Source organism: Branchiostoma floridae, chromosome 10 (assembly GCF_000003815.2).
Source record: "Branchiostoma floridae strain S238N-H82 chromosome 10, Bfl_VNyyK, whole genome shotgun sequence".
NCBI lineage: Eukaryota > Metazoa > Chordata > Leptocardii > Amphioxiformes > Branchiostomatidae > Branchiostoma > Branchiostoma floridae.
In genome coordinates, this window is record NC_049988.1 from 6,453,662 (window position 1) to 6,474,834 (window position 21,173).

The 21,173-nt window shown below is 38.3% G+C and overlaps 1 protein-coding gene across 8 annotated transcripts in view; it reads left to right on the forward strand.

Moving 5' to 3' along the window:
- The window catches only part of LOC118423846 (ATP-dependent translocase ABCB1-like), a 54,606-nt gene that overhangs the window by 10,528 nt on the left and 22,905 nt on the right, over positions 1 to 21,173 (forward strand). For 3 of the 8 annotated variants that reach the window (XM_035832125.1, XM_035832128.1, XM_035832131.1), the window contains exons 1-8: positions 1,445 to 1,625; positions 10,346 to 10,508; positions 12,562 to 12,645; positions 16,986 to 17,112; positions 17,494 to 17,563; positions 18,710 to 19,032; positions 19,936 to 20,160; positions 20,816 to 20,987. In XM_035832125.1, coding sequence (XP_035688018.1) covers positions 10,454 to 10,508; positions 12,562 to 12,645; positions 16,986 to 17,112; positions 17,494 to 17,563; positions 18,710 to 19,032; positions 19,936 to 20,160; positions 20,816 to 20,987 — 1,056 coding nt within the window. In that variant the 5' untranslated portion in view covers positions 1,445 to 1,625; positions 10,346 to 10,453. Of the gene's footprint in view, positions 1 to 1,443; positions 1,626 to 10,345; positions 10,509 to 12,561; positions 12,646 to 16,037; positions 16,186 to 16,985; positions 17,113 to 17,493; positions 17,564 to 17,963; positions 18,170 to 18,709; positions 19,033 to 19,935; positions 20,161 to 20,815; positions 20,988 to 21,173 lie in introns of those variants that run through there. The other 5 variants (XM_035832127.1, XM_035832133.1, XM_035832126.1 and 2 more) reach the window with 5 other exon arrangements.

Here is a 21,173-nt window from a genome sequence, read left to right on the forward strand (position 1 = left end):
CTGCTGGAGCTAACTGTTCCCTGGGAGGAGCGGATAAGCGAAGCCAACGAGCGGAAGAGGGCGAAGTATGCCGAACTGGTAGTACAAAGCCAGAGTAATGGGTGGAGAGCCCGGTGTGTACCAGTGGAGGTTGGTTGCCGGGGTTTCGCAGGGCAGTCTTTGGCTTATGTGTTAAAACTCCTTGGAGTAAGAGGCTTCCGTCTTCGGAAATCCATCAGGGATATTCTAGAGGCTGCGGAGAAAGCCTCACGTTGGTTGTGGTTCCGTAGGGGGGAACCGTGGAAGCCACACGGACACAGGTCGGGGAATGATCAACCTCGGCTGGGTCGCCCGGGCGAGGGTGTATGGTGATTAAAGACCCGAAACACCCAATGACCCCGGGTTCATCACTGATGATGTGTCCCTGTTCGCACTACCAGAGTGTATTCTAGAGTTAAAACCTAAATATCTGAAGTGTAATACTATATTAGTTGTGTTTTACTATACTAATAGTATATACACGCCATATGTTGTGCTTGTTTTTTTACTATACTTTATATTAGCTGCATTGTTACATCATTGTTACATCTCTTTAATTCAAATCACTTTGAATTCAATGTACTAATATGGCAGTATTATGGCTAAACCAAATGTATGGTCTTGATATTTGTAAATAACACATTAAAAGCAATGATGGTAAAATAGAAGTTATATGACTTGTTCTAAGCTCAACAAATCTTATTTCTCTCCTTATTTCTATATTCTAAATTTCAGTCAATCAATCGATATTCATTCAATCACTTTTATTCATTTAAAGTAGAAGCAGCTTGTTAGTACTTAGAGGACAACCGAGGGCTTAGCAAAAGGAGGAAAACTTAAACTGAAGTTATGATTATAATTTATATAGTTCCTTAAAACTGCTTCTGTACTGTATGAAACACCTGACCATCCCCAAATTTAAACTGTTACTTTTGTGTGCCATTATCTAAATTAAGTGCAGATTTCTAGTTCTGACAATCAACAAATTATCAATGTTCACAATCACATGAGAGAACTGGTTTGGCCTTAGATATTGATTTGTGATCATAGATGATTTGAATTGCTCAGAATCAAACATTGACCGTTGCTACATGTACCATGTATTGAGCTTTTCTATGAAATTTAAGGACATTGAAATTAATATGCAAATTGCAACATCTTCCAGCTGGGTTCATTTACATTGCATCTATGAACGGCTCAACTAAATCACGCACACATCCTGTTTATCATACTTTGACATCTCTGCAAACTGTTGCAGCATGTTAGCCAGTACAGTAGTAAGACCTATCTTGGGCCATTGCCTCATTGTCTCTCACATGTCCATATATGGCCAGATACAAGGCAAAGATTGTGTAACCGGGGGTCTTTTGATGTGATTGGTTGATACATGAGTGCCTTGACCAATCAGAGGCCATCCTTTTGTCATGTGACCTAGATCCCACAGGTAGGCAACCCCCTGTGACCCCTGCAAACAATGAAAGACAAGAAGGTAAGGGGAGCTACATAAATGTCCCGTGGTGACCAACTTAAACCAAGATTCGAGAAAAAGAACGTTAGCGGACGGGTCTGTGACTATTAACCACGATAGGAAGACACCTTTTGCACCTGTGAGTATCTTTCTTACCACCTGTTAAGCTGTAACAGGTGTATTTTTGGAGAAAACAATTTGTCATTCCTCATATGTACGTGCGTAGTTCTACCGGTTTAGTGATTACACAACTGCAACCGGTCTATTTCTGGCAAGGTCGTTGGCTTTGATACCATCTTGAAACTGTGAAGGGCTCTTTCTACATTGTTGTTGCCATCGTTGTTTACCTGTAAGATTAGTTGTTTGTTTGTAAATGGGTGCAGGTGCCATTTCTTTCTTAAGTAAAGTACGTGTGGGCTACTGTTGGCATATACACATACAGTTGGGCACATTGCTACTGAGACTGAATTTCATCATGGCAACACAGTACTATCATATCTAATGACCTACATAAAGTACAGGTACATACCTATAGCGGTCTAAGCACATGTATGTATGGTGTGTTAACCTTCCCCTTGCCGAGTTAGCCATTTGGCACCAAATTTATAATTGGCAATGGGGTAAGGCAGAAGGAAGGGGGTTAATTAGGTTTTCTAAGACTTGTGTTTGAAGTCAGTTATGCATATTTATGCATTTTAAAGCAGAATGTCAGACTTTTCAGCACCTGGACAGTACTAGTTCAGGTCCTAGCCGATCAGGACAATTTGACTCCATGCCTAGATGACCTGTATGGGTCAGTATGACTGTGTCTATATGTTTTGCAGTCAAGGGGGCACCTAACTCAGACCCTAACCCTAATTCCTTCCCAACCCTTACGGCAATTCTAATCTTAATGTCAACCATAACGATGACTACTTGTCCTGAACTTGGTACCAAATCTTACCTAATATATACTGATGAGCTATGGGCTGCACTGTCCTAAAATTGACCAATATATGGTTCCCTTGAGGATTGGTGGTGGTGGTGGGGGGGGGGCATAGTCAGGTTCCCCGCTATGACCCCTAACCGGGGGCCAACTATCAGAAAACTGCGAGAGGTTTGTCAAAACAAATTGCTGGGGGATTTTGTAACGGGGAGCACTGGACTTAAACTTTTATTTTTTGAAATTCTATCCCAAAGTAGCCGGCTGGAAAAATGGAAGTAGGCGGCTAAAATCGCCGCCTGCCGCCTTGTTTTCACAAGGCTGGGCATAGTCCTGTTGTCAAACATAGACTATGGCTTCATCACAGAGTATTCTGCTGATAGTTCCTTCTTTTTCTTCTCTTGACATTAAAAGAGTGACTCTAACATCAATGTATTCCAACTCCTTTGTTCTAAATGACGGCAAATGTAGTACTTGCACTTGCACTTGTTCATGTAGTTAAATGTATAGTGACAGTTAGAAAAGATTGTACACTAGAAGATGAGAAAATTGGTTTATGTATTATCCAGTCCAATGAATGATCCACTGTCAGGTTGCAAAATATCTTTGTCACTGACAGACTACAGTGATCTTATAATTTGTTGCTTTCAGGATAAGTTGTCTCCCTCTTAAACAAGAAGTTACATGCAGTCATCACTTGATATGGCATTTGAAAAAGTATAAGTGTCAGTTACAAAAATGTATGTCTTTTATGTACCTGTACTTAATATTGCTATATTATAGCTTTATCAAAATGATCTGCAATTTAGAGCAAATGCTTAATCTGAGAACAGCTTAGCCTTCATACCAGCCAATTAAATCTCAAATATTATGCCAAATATGATATGCTAAAATACTCGTGTGACTTATTTTATACTGAGCTGTCTAATAAGGATTGGAGGAAACAAACAGCTTGCTTTACATGCAAATTAAACTTACAACATTGTTGTTGGCTTAGTCTAAAACATTCCCAGGGTGATTGTGTCTCTACAAGTAATGATGTATCTGAGACTCTGCTAAGAGAGTTCCATTGATATCTAACTTATTCTAAGCTGTTGGGTCCAAAGGATTTCAGCATAATCCTTGGTGGTTACCACAAAGAATGCAATGCTGGAGTTCCCGGTCTTTAAAAGCCACGTTTTGCCTGTCTGTGTAGCATTTCGACATTTCCGGTAATTACACAAAATGTATTTTGATCCAGTAGTTGCTTTAAGTGCTCAGTTGTTGTCGCCACAAATTTAACTCGGACATCAAGCAATATGGGGTAGAGGCCACTTTACTCGGATAAAGACAGTTAACGTACGGTAACATTTGTTGATACGATTTCTGCATTAAAATACAAAATTTTGAATTCAATCCATCCAGGATCATTCAAGTTATTGTGGTCAAAGACAGACAGACACACACACACAAACACTGCCAAAAAATGACATTTCATTTGTTGTAGGTAAAAATTAAATTCTACTAGAAAGGTAATATTTGCAAGCAAATACAGAATGTTACCTTCACATGGTTTAGTCTAGCATTTCTACCTGGAAGGGTAAACTGATTAAGTTGCAGATGTTGACACAGGATAAGTCAAGACATGCAAGAAGGTACAAATAAATTTTGATGATTTTTATCTGTAACGTTATACATCTTGAATAATGAACACAACGTCCAATATTGTTTCAAACAGGGTTTCTCATCATCATCTCATCACATCCCCATAGCTACAAGCCACAGGGGCAGTCTGTCTGTCCAAAAAGGTTATCCATTTCTGACGGTCGTCAACAGGGTTTACTCGACGACATTTAGCGTGTCGTCTGCGGGAGCGTCAAGGCCTATGAATTTTTTCGGCTTGGGGAGGTCCAGGGAGAAATTTCTTGGCTTGCGGAGAGAGAGCCATGGAAAAAAAACTGGCTTCCTTCAACAATATGTATTCAAATGTTAAAAAAAAATAAAGCTTTGAATCACTTGGGAAATTCATATTCTCTGTCTCTGACTTGGTGCAGAACGCGAGCCGCGAAGTTCAGTTGATAACATGAGAATAAGTTCAATTTTGCGCTTTCCGTCATTGTTGACGAACAAACTCGGCGCGTAAGTATAGACAAATTTTGCAAAAATCTCTAAAAAATCAGCGGATGTTTGCGGACGGTGCTGACTTTGATGATAACTCCCAACGCGCGCCGGCGGCGAGAGAGAAGCGAGAAGCGACTGGTCGAACCCAGTCGGTGCCGCGCCCCTCCCCCTAATGTTCTGGTTAGTCGCATCGTGCTAGCGCCGATGTTTTTGTTGTCATTTTCCCGGCCCCGATTAACTGTCAGTTGTTGCTACCATAGAAGTAAAAAAAATCGAACAATATGTGAAATTAAATAAGGTACTTTCAAAATAGTCTCCGGTAAGCCGATCGGACCTCATATGCTTGCGCTCTATACGGGGGCGGGACCCTACATGAAACGTGACAAATAGGTGTGCTTTTGATTCTTTAATTGACTGCTTATAAAATATGGACCGAATCTACCGGTGTCATCATGTTGCACCAAATTTGGGCTGACCGTCTATGAAAATTAAGATGTCGAAGATATTTCCCAAAAGGTAGGCAGAGATTTGTTGATGTTGGCGGTGTTGTTTTTTTCGTAATGATTTTCTTAGTCGGACCATCGCAAACAGTGCATTCAGTCCCTTTCCCCGTGAAAACATCAGCTAGATTGTGCTAGATACAGCCTCACATGAGGCAAGAAGTACATACAGTCACAATTTTATTGTCAAATATTATAGAATTGAATTCTCGTTTCTATCTACTTGAATTAGACTAACTTCTGAAGAGAGCAAAATTAAAACAAGCGTACCAAGTTACGGCACACTGCGTAGCACAAAATCGGAAGGTACATTCACAGCTTGAAACGTCTCACAGAGTTTGCCGCTTGTACAACGCAGCGCGAAGGGTTCTCCTCAGCATGCTCAGTCACACTTTTACGTTTTCTATGAACCATATACCCAGTGTGAAATCGAATGTTACACATATCCTGTTTATGTCGCAGTAAGAGCGCAGCGCGATCGCCGTCTAGTGGACGCCAACCAACTACTTACCAACTACTGTAAATCGCACAAATTCACAGAAACAGCTGATTAGCGTAATCACTAAAATTGCCACAAATCTATCATATTCGTTCACGTCCCGCAGTTGCCGGACACTCTCAGAGCAGAAATTGATATGGCTACCCCTGCACACTGCAAGTGATCTTCACAGTACGCAGCACATCTCCGCTATGCTTCCTGTCACAGTCAATCTGTGTAAATTCATTCATATGTTGAACGACCCAATCATTTTTTCAGAGCCCGCAATTCATATTTCATAAATTTCTTTTATTTTTAGCAAACAATGATGTACGTAGTTTGTTTATGCCCTCATTATCAATACGTGCCGCAGTCGGTACACTTCAATCCCGTCCGCCTGTCAATCATGCAAACTTCAAGGGGTTAGGTTTCTGCTACACTTAACTTTCGCGTTGGCTTATGCTGATTTGTGCCTGGGGATTTGTGCTGTGCCGGCCACTCCCACCGTGTATAAAGCTGTAAGTAGATTTATTGTAATTCACCCAGACTTCGTTTCCGTGCTCCACTTGCTTGCTGGGGACCAACGCAGCGCTGTGGTAACTTACATGATAAACAACAAGGTGAACGGAATGACCGTGACCTAACATGGGGAGGGCGTTCCACGCTGCAGTTAATCGTGTTTGTTCAGGTCAGTTTAATAGCGAAATAAACTCATCAAGTCCATCGTTTGTGTTTCACATACCTTTATGTCTCAGGCGTAAAACTTTTTGCATGACGATCGTTATGCATGTTTTTTTTTTATGTAACAGCCGGCAACACGCAGTGACCTTGCGTCTAACGTAGTCATGTGTTGTTGTTTTTTTGCTCAAATGTTCTTGTTGACTCAAACATCGGTTAACTACAACCGTGACACCAATCCGTGTTTCATTTAGACGACAGCTCTATGTATGAACTTGAAAAACGAACAGGTCTCGCTACATTTTTATGATTAACGTTATATGCCAGTTACTTATCATGTCAGGAGACATCCAAAGAAATCACCACATACACGTAACGTTACCACAGTTGTCGGCCTGTCTGAGAAAATTGCAGTAGTGCTCTGAATGCGTTTGTTCACCAAATTATCGCGTGTGTACGCACGAGTGCTGGCGTACTACACATCGTGTGTGTTCTCGATTCTACGTAACTCAAACACAACATAGAATCCGAACAATGTTTGGATGGCTCAGAGTTAAACTGACTTGTGCAGGTAGCAAAACCTTTAGCTTAAACAAAATCAAGAAAAGTATCGAAACAAATGCTTAGATTTGACTCGATATAGACCTTAACCGAGACACATTATACTTTGGGGGCATTAAATTTCATTCTGCCTGCCCTCAATTTCATTCTACCTTCCTTGAAGTTGATACACTAGTATGCAAAAGGTGCCGATATTCGGCAAAATAAAGTCAAAGCTCTGTGAATTTCTTGATCCGATTTATTACTTCTTGGTAAAATGAATTCCACAAATCATTCAGAGGACGGCTTCTGCCTCAATTCAGGCCGTCCAAAGCAAGATGAAGTCATCATTTGACGGGCGGACACTTCCGTGTTGCGTAGTGGCAGTCGTTGACCTCGTTCGAACACCATGTTCCATAACTCCCGGGCGGGTTCCATAGCTACCGGTCGTTGACCTCGGGTCCTTGGAACGTGGTTCTGATGTTCTATGGGGGCTCGAAAGTTCGATTTTGTGTTAAAATTGCTAGTTTTTTCACCCTTTTTTGCCCCATAAAATCATTTTTTGGGGTCTTTGGGGGACCAAATGACCAAGGTGCAGTGTCTTATGTGCAGACCTACCAGCTTGCTGAATTACGAGATATTCCAAGGTCTAGTTTTGGAGATATTCATGTTTTTTATTTGTGCGGAAAAGAAGAAGAAGAAGAAACGATGCAAAAACAGTATGTACCTTCTGTGAAGGTAACATAATTACCTGGCTCATACTATAGAAACATACATGTACATTTTGTCACATTCATACTCGTAGTCCTTATAAATAATAGTCCTTGTAACTGTTCCCCTAGCAACACATACAGGTGCAAAACCAAAAAATTACATTGTTGTAGGTAAAAATTAATTCTATAGGCTCATACAAAAATACATTTTCAGCGTGCAAAATACTTACTTGCACATTGCAACCACTTTTTGCTTGGTGCAACTTACTTCTAAACTCCGAGGTTGCACAGTGTGCAACTTAGATTTTGAACCAAACTGACTCAGGCAGCTCCATTTCATATCAGTCAAACATGTCTATTATCTATGTATGTACAGTGTATGTATTGTACCTTTTTTTTCAATTAGTGAACTGTAGGTGGTGCAACTTGAAATTCAGTTGTGCAACCTATTTTTGCCCCAGGTTGCACACTGTGAAACCTTGCTCAGAAAAGTATTTTGTACACTGCATTTTGTAAGTCATGTCACATTCATACTCACAGCCCTTATAAATGCTAGTCGTTGTAACTGGTTCCTGATAGCAAAACAGGTGCAAAACCAAAATGTGACATTGTTGTATATAGGTAAAAATTAATTCTAGGCTCAGTCATACTATAAAAACATACATTTTGTAAGTCTGTCACATTCATACTCATAGTCCTTATAAATGTTAGTCCTTGTAACTAGTTCTTTAGCAACACATACAGTGGCAAAACCAAAAATATGACATTGTTGTAGGTAAAAATGAATTCTAGGCTCATACTATAGAAACATACATTTTGTAAGTCTGTCACATTCATACTCATAGTCTTTATAAATGTTAGTCATTGTAACTGGTTGCTTAGCAACACATACAGTGGCAAAACCAAAAATATGACATTGTTGTAGGTAAAAATTAATTCTAGGCTCATAGTCATACTATATAGAAACATTACATTTTGTAAGTCTGTCACATTCATACTCATAGTCCTTATAAATGCTAGTCTGGTTCCTTAGCAACACATACAGTGGCAAAACCAAAAATATGACATTGTTGTAGGTAAAAATTAAGTAGGCTCATACTATAGAAACATACATTTTGTAAGTCTGTCACTCATAGTCTTTATAAATGTTGGTCCTTGTAACTGGTTGCTTAGCAACACTACAGGTGCACTTAGTAATGAATGATCTTTATTTGCATGTTCCTGCCCATGTGGGCTAAATGCAGTAATAAAGATACCAGGTGGGGTCCCTTTCCTTCGGTAAGTAAACTTTCCCTCCCAAAAGTTGACTTATTAAGTGTGTCAAAGAACTGAACAAACAGCCCTGTCTGGGGAGTGAAAAGGGTTCTAGATCGTATTGCTTTCACCCTGAACATTTGATAGTGGCTTGTCAAACGCTGGACGGATCTTGTTGAATTCCTGTTTAGTTTGCTCAAACAAACACAAAAGTGGGATCCATGAAGTAAGGAAAAAATCTAGCCTTTAACCCTCAAACCACCGTATGGGGTCAAAACTGACCCCAGGCCTATATCGATGTGTGCCATCATGGCATTTCTGGTCGAAAACAAATTTCCTCCCATGAGTTTGTTTGTATATATGTCCTTTAACTTCTTATACATTTTTAACGAGATTGGCTGATTATTGATTAAGTCATCTTAGAAAGTTTATGTATGGTCCAGTGGGGTCAAAACTGACCCCAGCATTTTTTTTAAACAAACTTTTGCGACCCACACCTGAACTACTTATTGTAGCATCACGAAATTTTCAGAGAATGATGTACGTGTAAGCCAAAATTATTGTAACAGCTTTTGTGCCAATATCATGTTATATGACGACATTATGACGTCATTTAGGTAATCTCGACCGCCATCTTGGATTTTGCCTGATGACGTCACTAAATTAGCATGAATTATGAATATTGAGTTATGAAATTTACGTTGAATTTCATAAGATGTGATAAACAACTGATATCTGCTAAGAAAACCTTAAAAATTAAATGTTTAATACAAAATTAGAATACTTAATAATAATAATAATTAGCAATAAATATGTCTGTCAGAATTTCGTTGCCATGGCAACATAAAAAAATTATTTTTCACTGAAAATTTTTGCTTTCAACATTTTCTAAAATGTTACCAAGTTTGGTGGCCCTAGCATGAGCCAATCAGGCGCTATACGGCATTGTAGTTGGCATCAAAAACCTCCTTCCCGGTCTGAATAGCATTGGTGCAAAATGTGGTCCTCATGATCTTTTGCATAAGTTATGACAATGAGCTAGAAATATTCTCACCTAATCATGTCAGACTGTTCCACATAGATTAATGAAACTAAACATATATACAAATCACAAAAAGAGTCACACAAAAAACTGTATTTGTACAAAATGTTTTGGGGTCAGTTTTGACCCCATACGGTAATCTACGTCACAAAAAAGCTACGGTGGTTTGAGGGTTAAGATGAAAAAGTAAACTAAATTTTCCTATTATTTATGGTCATGTCTATAAACTTGAAGATAAAATCAAGTCAGTGTAGCCTCTTAAGTTGAAGAAAGAGAGTTGTTAGAGAGTTGTACTGTCTAGATTTAGTGAAGTTACAGACTTTCTGAATGCAAAACTACATGTACCTGTACTGTAAGTTGTATAATATTTCTCGTTTTATGGTTGTTTGAGTTTTGTGGTGGCTGAGAAGGTAACACTTCCAAACATTATTGTTAGTTTTTACTGCAAATTATGGTCATTTCAACCACAAACTTTAAAACATGGTTAACAATGGTAATTTCCCCGCCTGTTACATGTGAAATTAGGTCCCTGCAAACTTAAACCAAACTGTAGTATCAACGATGGTTAAAGAGTGATATTTACCAATGAAAGCACTTTAATTGATGTCAAACTTTCATTTTCTATCTACTAGGTAGCTGCTGTGACGCTGTGTCTTTTTACTCAAGAAACAACATTGTGAAGACAAAGATCGGTAACTTTGTGACTACAGTTGTGTCAGAAACACTGACCTAGGCGAGCTATGCCTGACGAGACCGACACCACCCCAGGGGGGTCCAACGCCGGAAGTGAAGGGGGTGAGTCAAGTTCATTCTCAAATCTATGTCTGTTTCTGAATCCGGAAATATAAAATCTGAATGATATACATTTTTAATTGTATCATTGACATGCTGACATGAGCTTTTGATTTTTGTTTTCCTTATTTTAATCATAAAACATGACATTATGATTATACATGCATGTCATAGATTTATTCTGCTGTTATTTTCTTACATGCTAGTACATGTAGTATTTTTCTTATGCCACAGTACATACCCTTTATTGTACATTGTACATTACAAGTATTATTATGATATACCATTCTTACTACGATACATGTACATTATTATAACTGATTATACATCCAAATTGCATTGTATTCAAAATTCAAATCAATATTCAATAGAATCTTGAGAGGAATCAGTATAATGTATTTAACTTTTAATCTCAGCTAAGCCTTAGAATAGTTGGATTAACTATTGACACGCTTGATGATTGATCTAATGGCTCACGCTAATCCATAAGTGTCAGATTAGGAGACGTTATTTTAAGATATCTTACAATGTAGCTCAGTGTCTTGAGAAAGGGTCAGCTACTTCAAATTGCCTCTGACAGGATAGAGGAAGAAATCTAAGACTAGTATCACCTTTATCAATGGCAGGGCTCGAAATTCATTTTTGAGATAAGGTGCACTGGTGCACCCAGCTTAAAGAATTGGGTGCACCAAAAAAATTTTGGGTGCACCACTTAAGTTTAAGTAATAACCTAATAGCAAAACTTAGGAACTATTACAAGCTATCAAATTCTTAAACAAGTACCATGACAGACATTTTTATTATCTCTCTAACACTTAGATGTCAAAAATATGATGTATACTAGGGCTGGGTATCGGTACAGCGTACCGGTTTTCCTCATTGGACCGGTCCAGAAAAACCGGACCTGAAAAAATTAGGTGGACCGGATGTTGGACCGATAAGAAAATTAACAGATTATTTTATCAGGCATTCACACGTTTTGGCGCTTGCAGGTGGAAGAAAATAACAAGAGTGAAGTAGAGTAGAGTTTATAGTAATTTCTACCAAGTTTTACAGCCAATCGTACAGGTGCAGTTAGCGTTGTAGGATTTTAAAACCCCAGTGTAAGTCTAATACTCCACCAAACAGATTTCTTTGTAGTGAAATGGACCATTGGTATCAGTCATACTGAATCAGGTCCAGGTTCAGGTCCGGACCTGGACCTAATCCTCTGGACCTGAACCGGACCTGGACCTGAATTTTCTGTACCGGTACCCAGCCCTAATGTATACTTACTTGTCTAGTTTACTTTATATCTTTGCATACATAAACATAAGAAAATATTTGGGTGCTTGGGTGCACATCTCCGATTTTGGGTGCACCTGGGTGCACATGCACCCAGTATTTCGAGCCCTGTGTGGCGTAACCTATATCCATTCTTATCAAAAACGGTATTTGGGGATATGAAAAGGGGTTTCAAATTGCAATATTTTGCAAAATATTGCAGTTTGAAACCACCATCTGTTGAATGATAGTTACAATGTATATCAAAATACCCTGGCTGTTTTTATAAGCAACGGATATTGGTTACCCCACAGATAAAGGTGAACTGCCAAATGAGAAGTAGCCTGATGTTTCATCTAAGGCACTCTTTCAACATTACAGCATTAATAATTATGAACCATTATGCAGTCAAACAGCTATTTATCAATGCTCAAACGATTAGAAAATCTTTCTTCTTCTCTATGGCAATTTTTGGAGAATAAAATAGGCTTGGCAGCTATAAATTGTTACAAATTAGGCTATAAAAATCAGCTTTGTCGTAATTCATTGTTTGTAATCAACTATCATGATCATTCCATGACATATTTACATGCATGTAGTACGACAATGTGATACTTGTACATCAAACAAATTGCTGTGAAATGACAATTGCTAAATCTTTGATTCCAATGTCTCAAATTGTCCTTGAGTGCGTCAGTGAAATATTCTCCATTTGTATGTACTACCCGGTAGGTAAAAGTTGTTTGTAAAAATTACCCCTCCTTTTTTTCCTTTCCACCTCTGTGACTGGCAGGAAGAGAAGGTTCCCCGTCGTTTGAGCGACCTTCAAGTAGTGGCCTTAAACAAGCTAACGGCATGCCATCTGTCGAAGTGCCCGGTGTGTTCTATAAGTTCATGTCTTGTGTGTTCCCCTACACATAGATGTGTGACTGCATGTGTTATTAATTATAACCCATTTCATTCTCCTTAGTTTGAACCCCCAACCTGCAAAGGTTGTAACCATGTGTTGTGTGGTTGTAACTGTACATCTGAAGATAGCAGGGTGAATGTTAACTGTCTTGTGGTGTCTAAACTAAACCAGGGCTTTTTTTAACATAATGATAATCACTGTTACAGATTTTGAATTTTGGAAAATTTGATATGGCCAAATCCGGTCTTTTCCTTATGTCTTGAATTTGGCTTTTTTCCTTAAAAAGGCTTTTGCATCACTAGTGTCACCTTGTTTTTCTCTATCATACTCTGTATATATGCGAGGGAAAAATTAATTGTAGAAAGTTACTTTTTATTGTCCCGCTTCACAGACAATTGGGAAACTTTTCAATTGGTCTTCCTACTTTTTTAAAGAGCGTTCTTTAGGGATCCTAATTTTTTTTTTTTCATTGTCAGTTTGACCTTTTTTGCTCAAAAAAGCTGTTGCATCAACCATCTTATTTTTTTCAAATATATCCTGAATGTGAGGGAATATTACTTGGAGAAAGCTCATTTTTATATTTGGTAATGTATGATACTCGTAGTATCACACTTCTGTCACCATCTCTGCACCTGTTTCACTAACTGCACCACTGTACTAGTGGGTCATTTTCATGTACATATCACTACACTACTCATATAATATTAGCACTAACAACAAATGGAACACAATGTGTATTATGTACTGCTTGGTTTTGCATTTGGTGTGTTTTTGGTGTGTGTTAATTGAGTGCGGTGGTACATGTAGCTTGATAATATATTTATGATGCTTGTTAGTGATTATGGTTTCTACAAAACTGTCTACTCAGTAGTATGATTCACAATATTAGATAGTCTTGCTTTGTGGATCAACTTAGCCAACATAGAATAATGGCATTGATACATATGGGTATTGTTTTGTTATGAATCATAGAAATTTCTTTTGAGAGGATGTTGCACACACAATCACATGTACACATCTGCTTATAATAACTAATATTAGAATTTATAATTGACAGTAGGATTGCAAATGATTGTCAAAAGCCCTGGCATTCACTAAGACTGATACATCGAATAGTTTGATAGAAGGTTGTTGATTGACAGATGAAAACACATTTGATTGACACCACAACTGTTGGATCAGTACATTTTCCCAAAGACATGTGATATTTCTTTTGAATTAATATAAAAAATACAAGAAAAACAGATACTATAGTAGGGCAACAACTCATATACAGTTTTTGTACAGCATTGAAATTTGTCAATGAAGTTTACTATTTCATATAAAGGGAAAAAATTATACATGAATGATGTAATTTTGGAAATGACACCCCTTTTCAGTTATGGTACCTCCGAGTGATCTCAAATGATGTCATGACAATGTCACTGAGGTTGAAGGCTTGCAGACCACAGCTATTAATGGTAAACTTAATAACGATAATTTATGATTACTAAATATTCAAATATTTGCTGAATTTACATCTGGCAATAGAAATGAGAATGCAGACCATGCCACTCACTCACAAATTATTTTTTGTGGCAATTGAACCAAAATAATTTTTGTACTTTGAATACTAGTATTGCTATGCTTTGTGTCACAGTACAGTGACGTATATAATTATGTAAAACAGTATATTGCTGTCAAAAATATCTTAAGCAATCATTTATAATCCTGAGACTGGGGTTTGTGAAGTTTAAGTGTCGGGTTAGATAAACAAACCTTAGGTTTGGAATCACAAGAATGGCGATAGAAACAGGTCAAGCACTTTATCTTTTGTAGTGGTGACGTGTATTGGAGGGCTGACTGTAGCAACATGTGCATGTTTGTTGTAACTGAAAAAGCAAACTCACACACTGGTAGAGTAAGTAGACATCTAACGGTTGCCTTAAGTTTGCAGAAGTCGATCATATCCTGGTTAACATTATTGTATACAGCAACAAAATGCTGTACAGTTGTTTGCTTATACAGTCAAACCTGCCCAAAATGACCACCCGGGGGACCGGAAAAAAACGGTCGATTTGGACAGGTGGTCGCTGAGAAGAGTATCGACTCAAAACATGCCCGATGCAAAGTATAAATGGTTGCCGTTGTGTTTAATGGCAAATAGCAAGCACACTGCACGCACGCAAAGAAGCAAGGTCTTTAATGTCAAATACAACACGCACACTGTAAACTGTAAATTTAACCCCAAAATCCGACGCAAACTGGCCGATTTCGGCACAAAATCGCGCTAATTATCATAAAAAATCGATGAAAACCTCAATCTTGAAAATGATGCGGTCGTCATAGGTCCCAACTTGAGCCGGTCGCGGTCGCGTTGGCCAGGTGGTTGTTGAGAAAAGGTCGCTTAATGCTTACGTCAATGGGAAAATAAATCGGGACCGAGAAAAAGCGGTCGAAATGGCCAGGTGGTCGCTCGGGCAGGTTTGACTGTATGTTTTCTTTCACACTCTAAAGTTGTTGTTTGACACTAAACAGACACATATCTCCCACTTACTTAGTCTTTGAATGAAATGTAGTGTATTCTGTAAGGAAAGTTTGTGATCGAATCTTAGGTCATTTTGGTCTTGAGAATTTTTATTTGAAAAGGAAGTTATGCAATTTGTAGACTCATTTTGCATATTTATCTTTATAGCATGTCGCAAAATCGTCACTGCATGGGATGCCTATGGGATGCCTTAAGACATCTGTTGTATCTCAAGAAGCTTTCCATTACTCTTAAGATTTACATCAAGCTGACACACTGTGTATATTCTGTCACTGTGCCTTCCCTCAGAAAGACTCAAAGTCCAGCAAGTTTGGATCTTCAGGACTGTGTTCTGCATTTGACCGGAATTCTCGTTAAATCGGCTTTGCTTTCTGTAGATTGCAGAGGTACTCTTGCAGCAGTTTCAAAGTCTTTGTCAAGCTGTTTCACAGACTTCTCCACTTCTGATAACTTAAAGGCTTCTGGTTCTTCTTTTGAAGCCCCTGGACGTCAAACTTGTTTGGGTTAGGGTCTCCAGACATCTTGCTTCTTTCTTGAAGATCCCTCCTGTTGTGCGACTGTGCGGACTTCTTCCTTGAACTCAAGATCTGTCAAAGATACTTTTATTTTTCTAAGGAGGCATTTTTCTCGCAGTCCCGCCACCACAAGTGAGTGAGAGTTCAACGTTGACAGTTCTGTTGGCATTCTTGAGAAACAGACTTTCTTATCGAAGACAGCAAGAAGACAGTTTCTTTCTTGAAGCAACCGAAGTCACAGTTCAACAACCGATTCACCGTTCTGACTGCTTGTGAGAAATACTCTCTTACCAAAGAAGACAACGAAGACAACTTTCTTGGAGCAATTCAAACACTGCACCATGTTTTCGGACTACCAACTAGCCGGTCGCGAACTCTTGGGACCGTGGAGTTACTACCGCTACGATCCTTTCCCCGTGCGGCCCCGGGCGGATGATGATGATGACCACGACAATTTCCTTCTAGGTTGACACTGCTTGAGGACTCTATTTGCATCAACTGAAGATAACTAATTACTAATTCAGTATACAGTTTTAACATTACCTTGACTAGAAGGTTGATGAAATACGGAGTCATGCATGGGTTAATTCTTTTACCTAAATTGTAAATGGTAAATGCTTTGAAGGAATGCTTTGTGAAGTGTAGTTCTGTTTTTGATATCTTAAACTGTTACAGCTCAGTTAGAAGAAGTTTAGCAACATAGTGTTAACGTTGCCATCAAGACATGCTTGTTAGCTATAGAGGGAAAATTGCCAATGTTATGATGCTGTTGCCTATTGACTTGCAAATTGTTTCAAAAGTTATAATAATTATTGCAAGCTGAACAAACTTTACAGTGCAGAATTAGATTTATTGTAGTACTGTAATGGAATTGCATATTTAGTTAAAATGAATGGAATGCTAATTGAGCTAATAAAACTAAATAGAATGCTAAACTGCTTCTTTAAGCAGTCCAAAATTTGCTTGAAGACTAAAAAACAAATTGAATGAAGTAGCTCTTGTGAGCTTCAGTGTCTGTTTCATTAAAAGCTTGTTGACATTGGCAGCACGTAGTTGCAAGTATAACAGTTACTGCAAAATTAATGTGATCCATGGTATTCTGAATGCAGTCAGGTTTTCCTTATTTTTATTGGCATTTTCATTCTTCCATTCATCCATCTCTCCTTCTTTCCATCTTTTATCATTCCATCATTGCCACTCATATGTCTTATAATTCTAATTCTTCAATTGCCACTTATGAATTTTCTTTTTCTTGTCTAATGTAGAGGGAATCACCGAAGCACCACCTGATTACTACGATGTCGCTGTTGTGAACGGGAAAAACAAAAATGGAGCGGCTGCCCCTGTATCTGCTGACACCATCATTCCTGTGGAAAAAGACAAGGAGGGAGAGTGAGCATACTGTGCTTCATTTCCATAGACTGTCAATCACAATTAGCAGTTCAACCAATGATAGCATGGCAATTAACTGCAGCGACCAATGAGAGAGTGACTGCATGTCTGTTGAAATATTTACCTTTCTTATGTTTTCATTTTGCATTCAAATGTTTTGACAGAATTTGGCTGAGCTTTGGAATTGGATATCAGTCATGTAAATTCAAGCTATACATTTCAATTTCAGTAACGTGTTTTCAAACTAAGTTTTTTTACTTTAATTGGCTGTTCTAAATTCAACCTTAATGTACAATCATATAGGTTTGAAATTCTTTTTAGTTACTTAATGGCTTTTTATTATAATTCTGCATTTTCAGTGATAATTCATTTTTTTTTCAGGAAAAAGGAAGGAGAGGATGAGGAAAAGAAGAAAGAAGATGATGTGAAACCAATTGGTGTCTTCGAAGTTGTAAGTTCAAGTCTGCATTTTGAAGTTTTTCTAGCCATTTTTATTGACGAATATCTATTTTCTGTATTTGGTGATCTTCAAGTGATCAATTACAATCATGTACAGGTAATATCAAAAGTTTGAAAGTAATCTAAAGAACTTCAGAAGGTTTGTGATACTCTTACATTAATTGCTGGCATTCTAAACTTTATTTTATGTTATTCACCCCAAATTCTGTCTGTGCACCTATATTATTGTGTTAGGTACATGTACACCTGTGCACGAAAAAGTTTGAGCCCTGGTTGCGAGTTTCTGATTAGGCGTTATTTGATTGTCTTTACTGTGATAAATTCAAAACTGAAGTGTGATTCTAGTTTTCAAGAATCATTTGAATCACCTAGTAACCACTCCCTCTCCCCAGTGGAAGTTTGCGGACAAACTAGACATCTTCTTTATCATCCTGGGCACCATCTCAGCCATAGGGCTGGGCGTTACCCTCCCCCTCATGATCATTGTGTTTGGCGACACGCTGGACGGATTCGTCAAGGGTTCGCTCGCCGGCATCAATGTGACCGACGGCCAGTTCGCGAATGTGTCGGAAATCAGCGGCATTGATGTTAACATGCTGTGAGTTGTTGATAGGTGCTTGTATTGTTGTGGTGACTGCACTAGTTAATGGTAATGCTTTGGAGGGAATGTTATTTCAGTGGGAAATTTGACACCAATTTTGCACAATGGTAATTGAAAAGCCTAACAGCTTTCAAAATTATCTCTTATCCCAATTGTTTAAAATCTTTTCAAGTCAAAATTCATATTTGTCTGGTTGAAGATCTATAATTTGATTCTTCGTATTTGCAATTTTCAAAATACATCATGAAAAGTCTTAATTTAAAGACTTACATTTCATGTAAAAGAAATTTGTAACTGTATTCAAAAACAGTACATATTCAAAAATTAGACTGATTTTTAATAATGATGACATTTTCTTCATTAGATATCCACAAACCCTCCAAAGCATCATCACGACACACTATTTTGCAGCAGGTGGTTTGGTGACCTCTGACCTCACAAGTGCTACTGGTGTCTCACTAACACTTGATATCTAACCTTTTAACCTTTCCTCTGACCTTGTCTTTTGTGTTTTCTGCTTCTCTCCTCTCTGCACAGTTCCGTTTTGCCGACGGGTGGGACATTTGTCTCATACTCCTCGGCTCTCTCCTATCCATTGGTCTGGGGATCACTTTTCCGCTAATGATAATCGTTTTCGGGGACACAACGACGTCCTTCGTGTCCAGCGAACTGGCCAGCGAACTAGAAGAAATGCTGAGATGTTTCGGAAACCTTATTCCGAACATAACCTCGGGCGCGCTACCGCCCAATATCGAACAGTACCTGCCACCAAATTGTACCCACCTGTTGCCGATGTTGAACGCATCGTCCGAGAACCTTGCTACGGGTTCAATCAGTGGAATTAGCATTGCTGACCTGCAGTAAGTTTGAAATCATTTTTGTTTTCAAAAACAAAAATTAGGACAATTACAGGATCATGAAATTTCCCAATTCTGATCAATGCTGACTAGACTCATCTTTTATTTTGTCACAAATTATGATTTTTCATCTATTAAGTCCATTAAACATGATCTCAAACAATTGTTATTAATATTTTTTTAATGAAATAGTATCATTCTATCTTGACAAAGTTTCTAGATTTTTCTTCAATTTACCCCAAAAAAAGGATTTACAGCAAGTCAATCTTGCCTTAATCTTTTTCATTCAATGTATAATTTAAAAAAAATACAAATTGTATGTATAATATCTGTCAGTCAAGTTGCATTTAAATCATAATCATCAAAATTATAATTTTTTCAATCTTTCAGTTCACTCAATCCTTTTAAAGTCAGATACTTCAACTTCCTGAATACAAGTTAGATATAGCACTCTTCATATAGTGATCTACTCAATTTCTCTCTATATAGTAAATTCATCATTGTCATTATCATACTAAACTCACTCTACTCTCTTGATTACACTAATAAGTGATTAATGTTGGTGGCACACTAATTTGCCACAGTTGTTTTTTCTTTTGCCAATTGATTGAAAGTTATATGATTGTTAGGTGTTTGTTTCATGTTGTTGTTGACAAAGCTTAATAATACTAATTCAATGTACAGTGTCTTTATCACAAATAAATAACATAGTGTTAGATATGATGATATGTAATGGTGGCTCATACTACAATTTGATAAATATGCAATAATGTCAGAATGTACATTTTAAAGCTTGACGTTGGTTTAAATGTTAAGAGCATGTACAATGCAAATTTTGCAAAAATTGTCCAACAATAGCTTAACCTTTAAGGGACCCGGTGTATAATTTTTTCCTCTCTATGACAGACAAGGCATTGACATTGAGGGCCAAATGACGACGTATGCCTACTACTACGTGGCGATCGCCTGTGGGGCGTTCGTCTGCGCGTACGGACAGGTGGCCTTCTGGACGCTGTCTGCCACTCGTCAGGTCAACCGCATCAGGACCAAGTTCTTCCGCGCCATCATGCGGCAGGACGTCGGATGGCACGATACCCACGCGACCGGGGAATTCAGCACCAGGCTGGCTGAGTATGTCTAATACACCAATGTATAATATCTTGTACAATAGGGTCACAGTGCCACCTAGTGGTGAGGAGTCATTACTGCAGCAAGATTCAGAGGGACACTACAGATTCTGAAACAGATACTTTTAGTGTTTATCTAAGGATAAAGTGGCTGCTGCCTTTCTTATGGTAATACCGACTTCTCTCCAGTAGATGGCGCTGCAGCACAGGTACTAATCAATTGGTCTTGGTTGCCCCAAATAATAACTGAGTGTAGCATATGATCCATTGAGTAAAAAATTATAAACCTCATTGAAAGTATTCACCAGTCATTTTTATGTTTTACATAACTTACTGGTAAAAATGGCCATATTACATCTAATTCACAAAGATACAGATTGAAGAAGAAACTGATTTTCTTAAGAACAATTCTGCCTATCTAATAGTATGACAAAAACTTTTATAAAACATGTTTATAATTGAGTAAATCAATGAATGAATCCCGTTGCATAATTACATTTTGAAATCATTTTCATGCAATGCCTAGCCGAATGGTATAATAATAATAAGCACTGTGCGAGTTGCTTGGCAAAAGGCAAATTACTGCATGGGAGGGAAACATCCTGCATTTCCCCGAAAATGTTGCCTTTTTAGCTTTACAACTGCTATTTTATTTTCAGTGATGTGAACAAGATAAACGAGGGGATCTCGGACAAGTGCGGGATCTTCCTGCAGTGGTTCACGGCGTTCATCGCGGGGTTTGTGATCGGGTTCATCTACGGTTGGAAGATGGCCCTGGTCATCATGGCCGTCAGTCCGCTGCTGGGTATCGTGGCTTTCCTCATGACAAAGGTACGAGTGATTCATTTACATTTTGTAATTATCACAGTGTATGATTTTAAAATTTGATTGGAACATTTGACCAATCGCTTATGTCACATACATAGTATGTATAATTATGCAAGATCACTTGTCAATAAGGCCAAGACTTACATTTTGTAGTTAGTGTAATTCTTGTTCTCTGTTCATTTTGTTTGT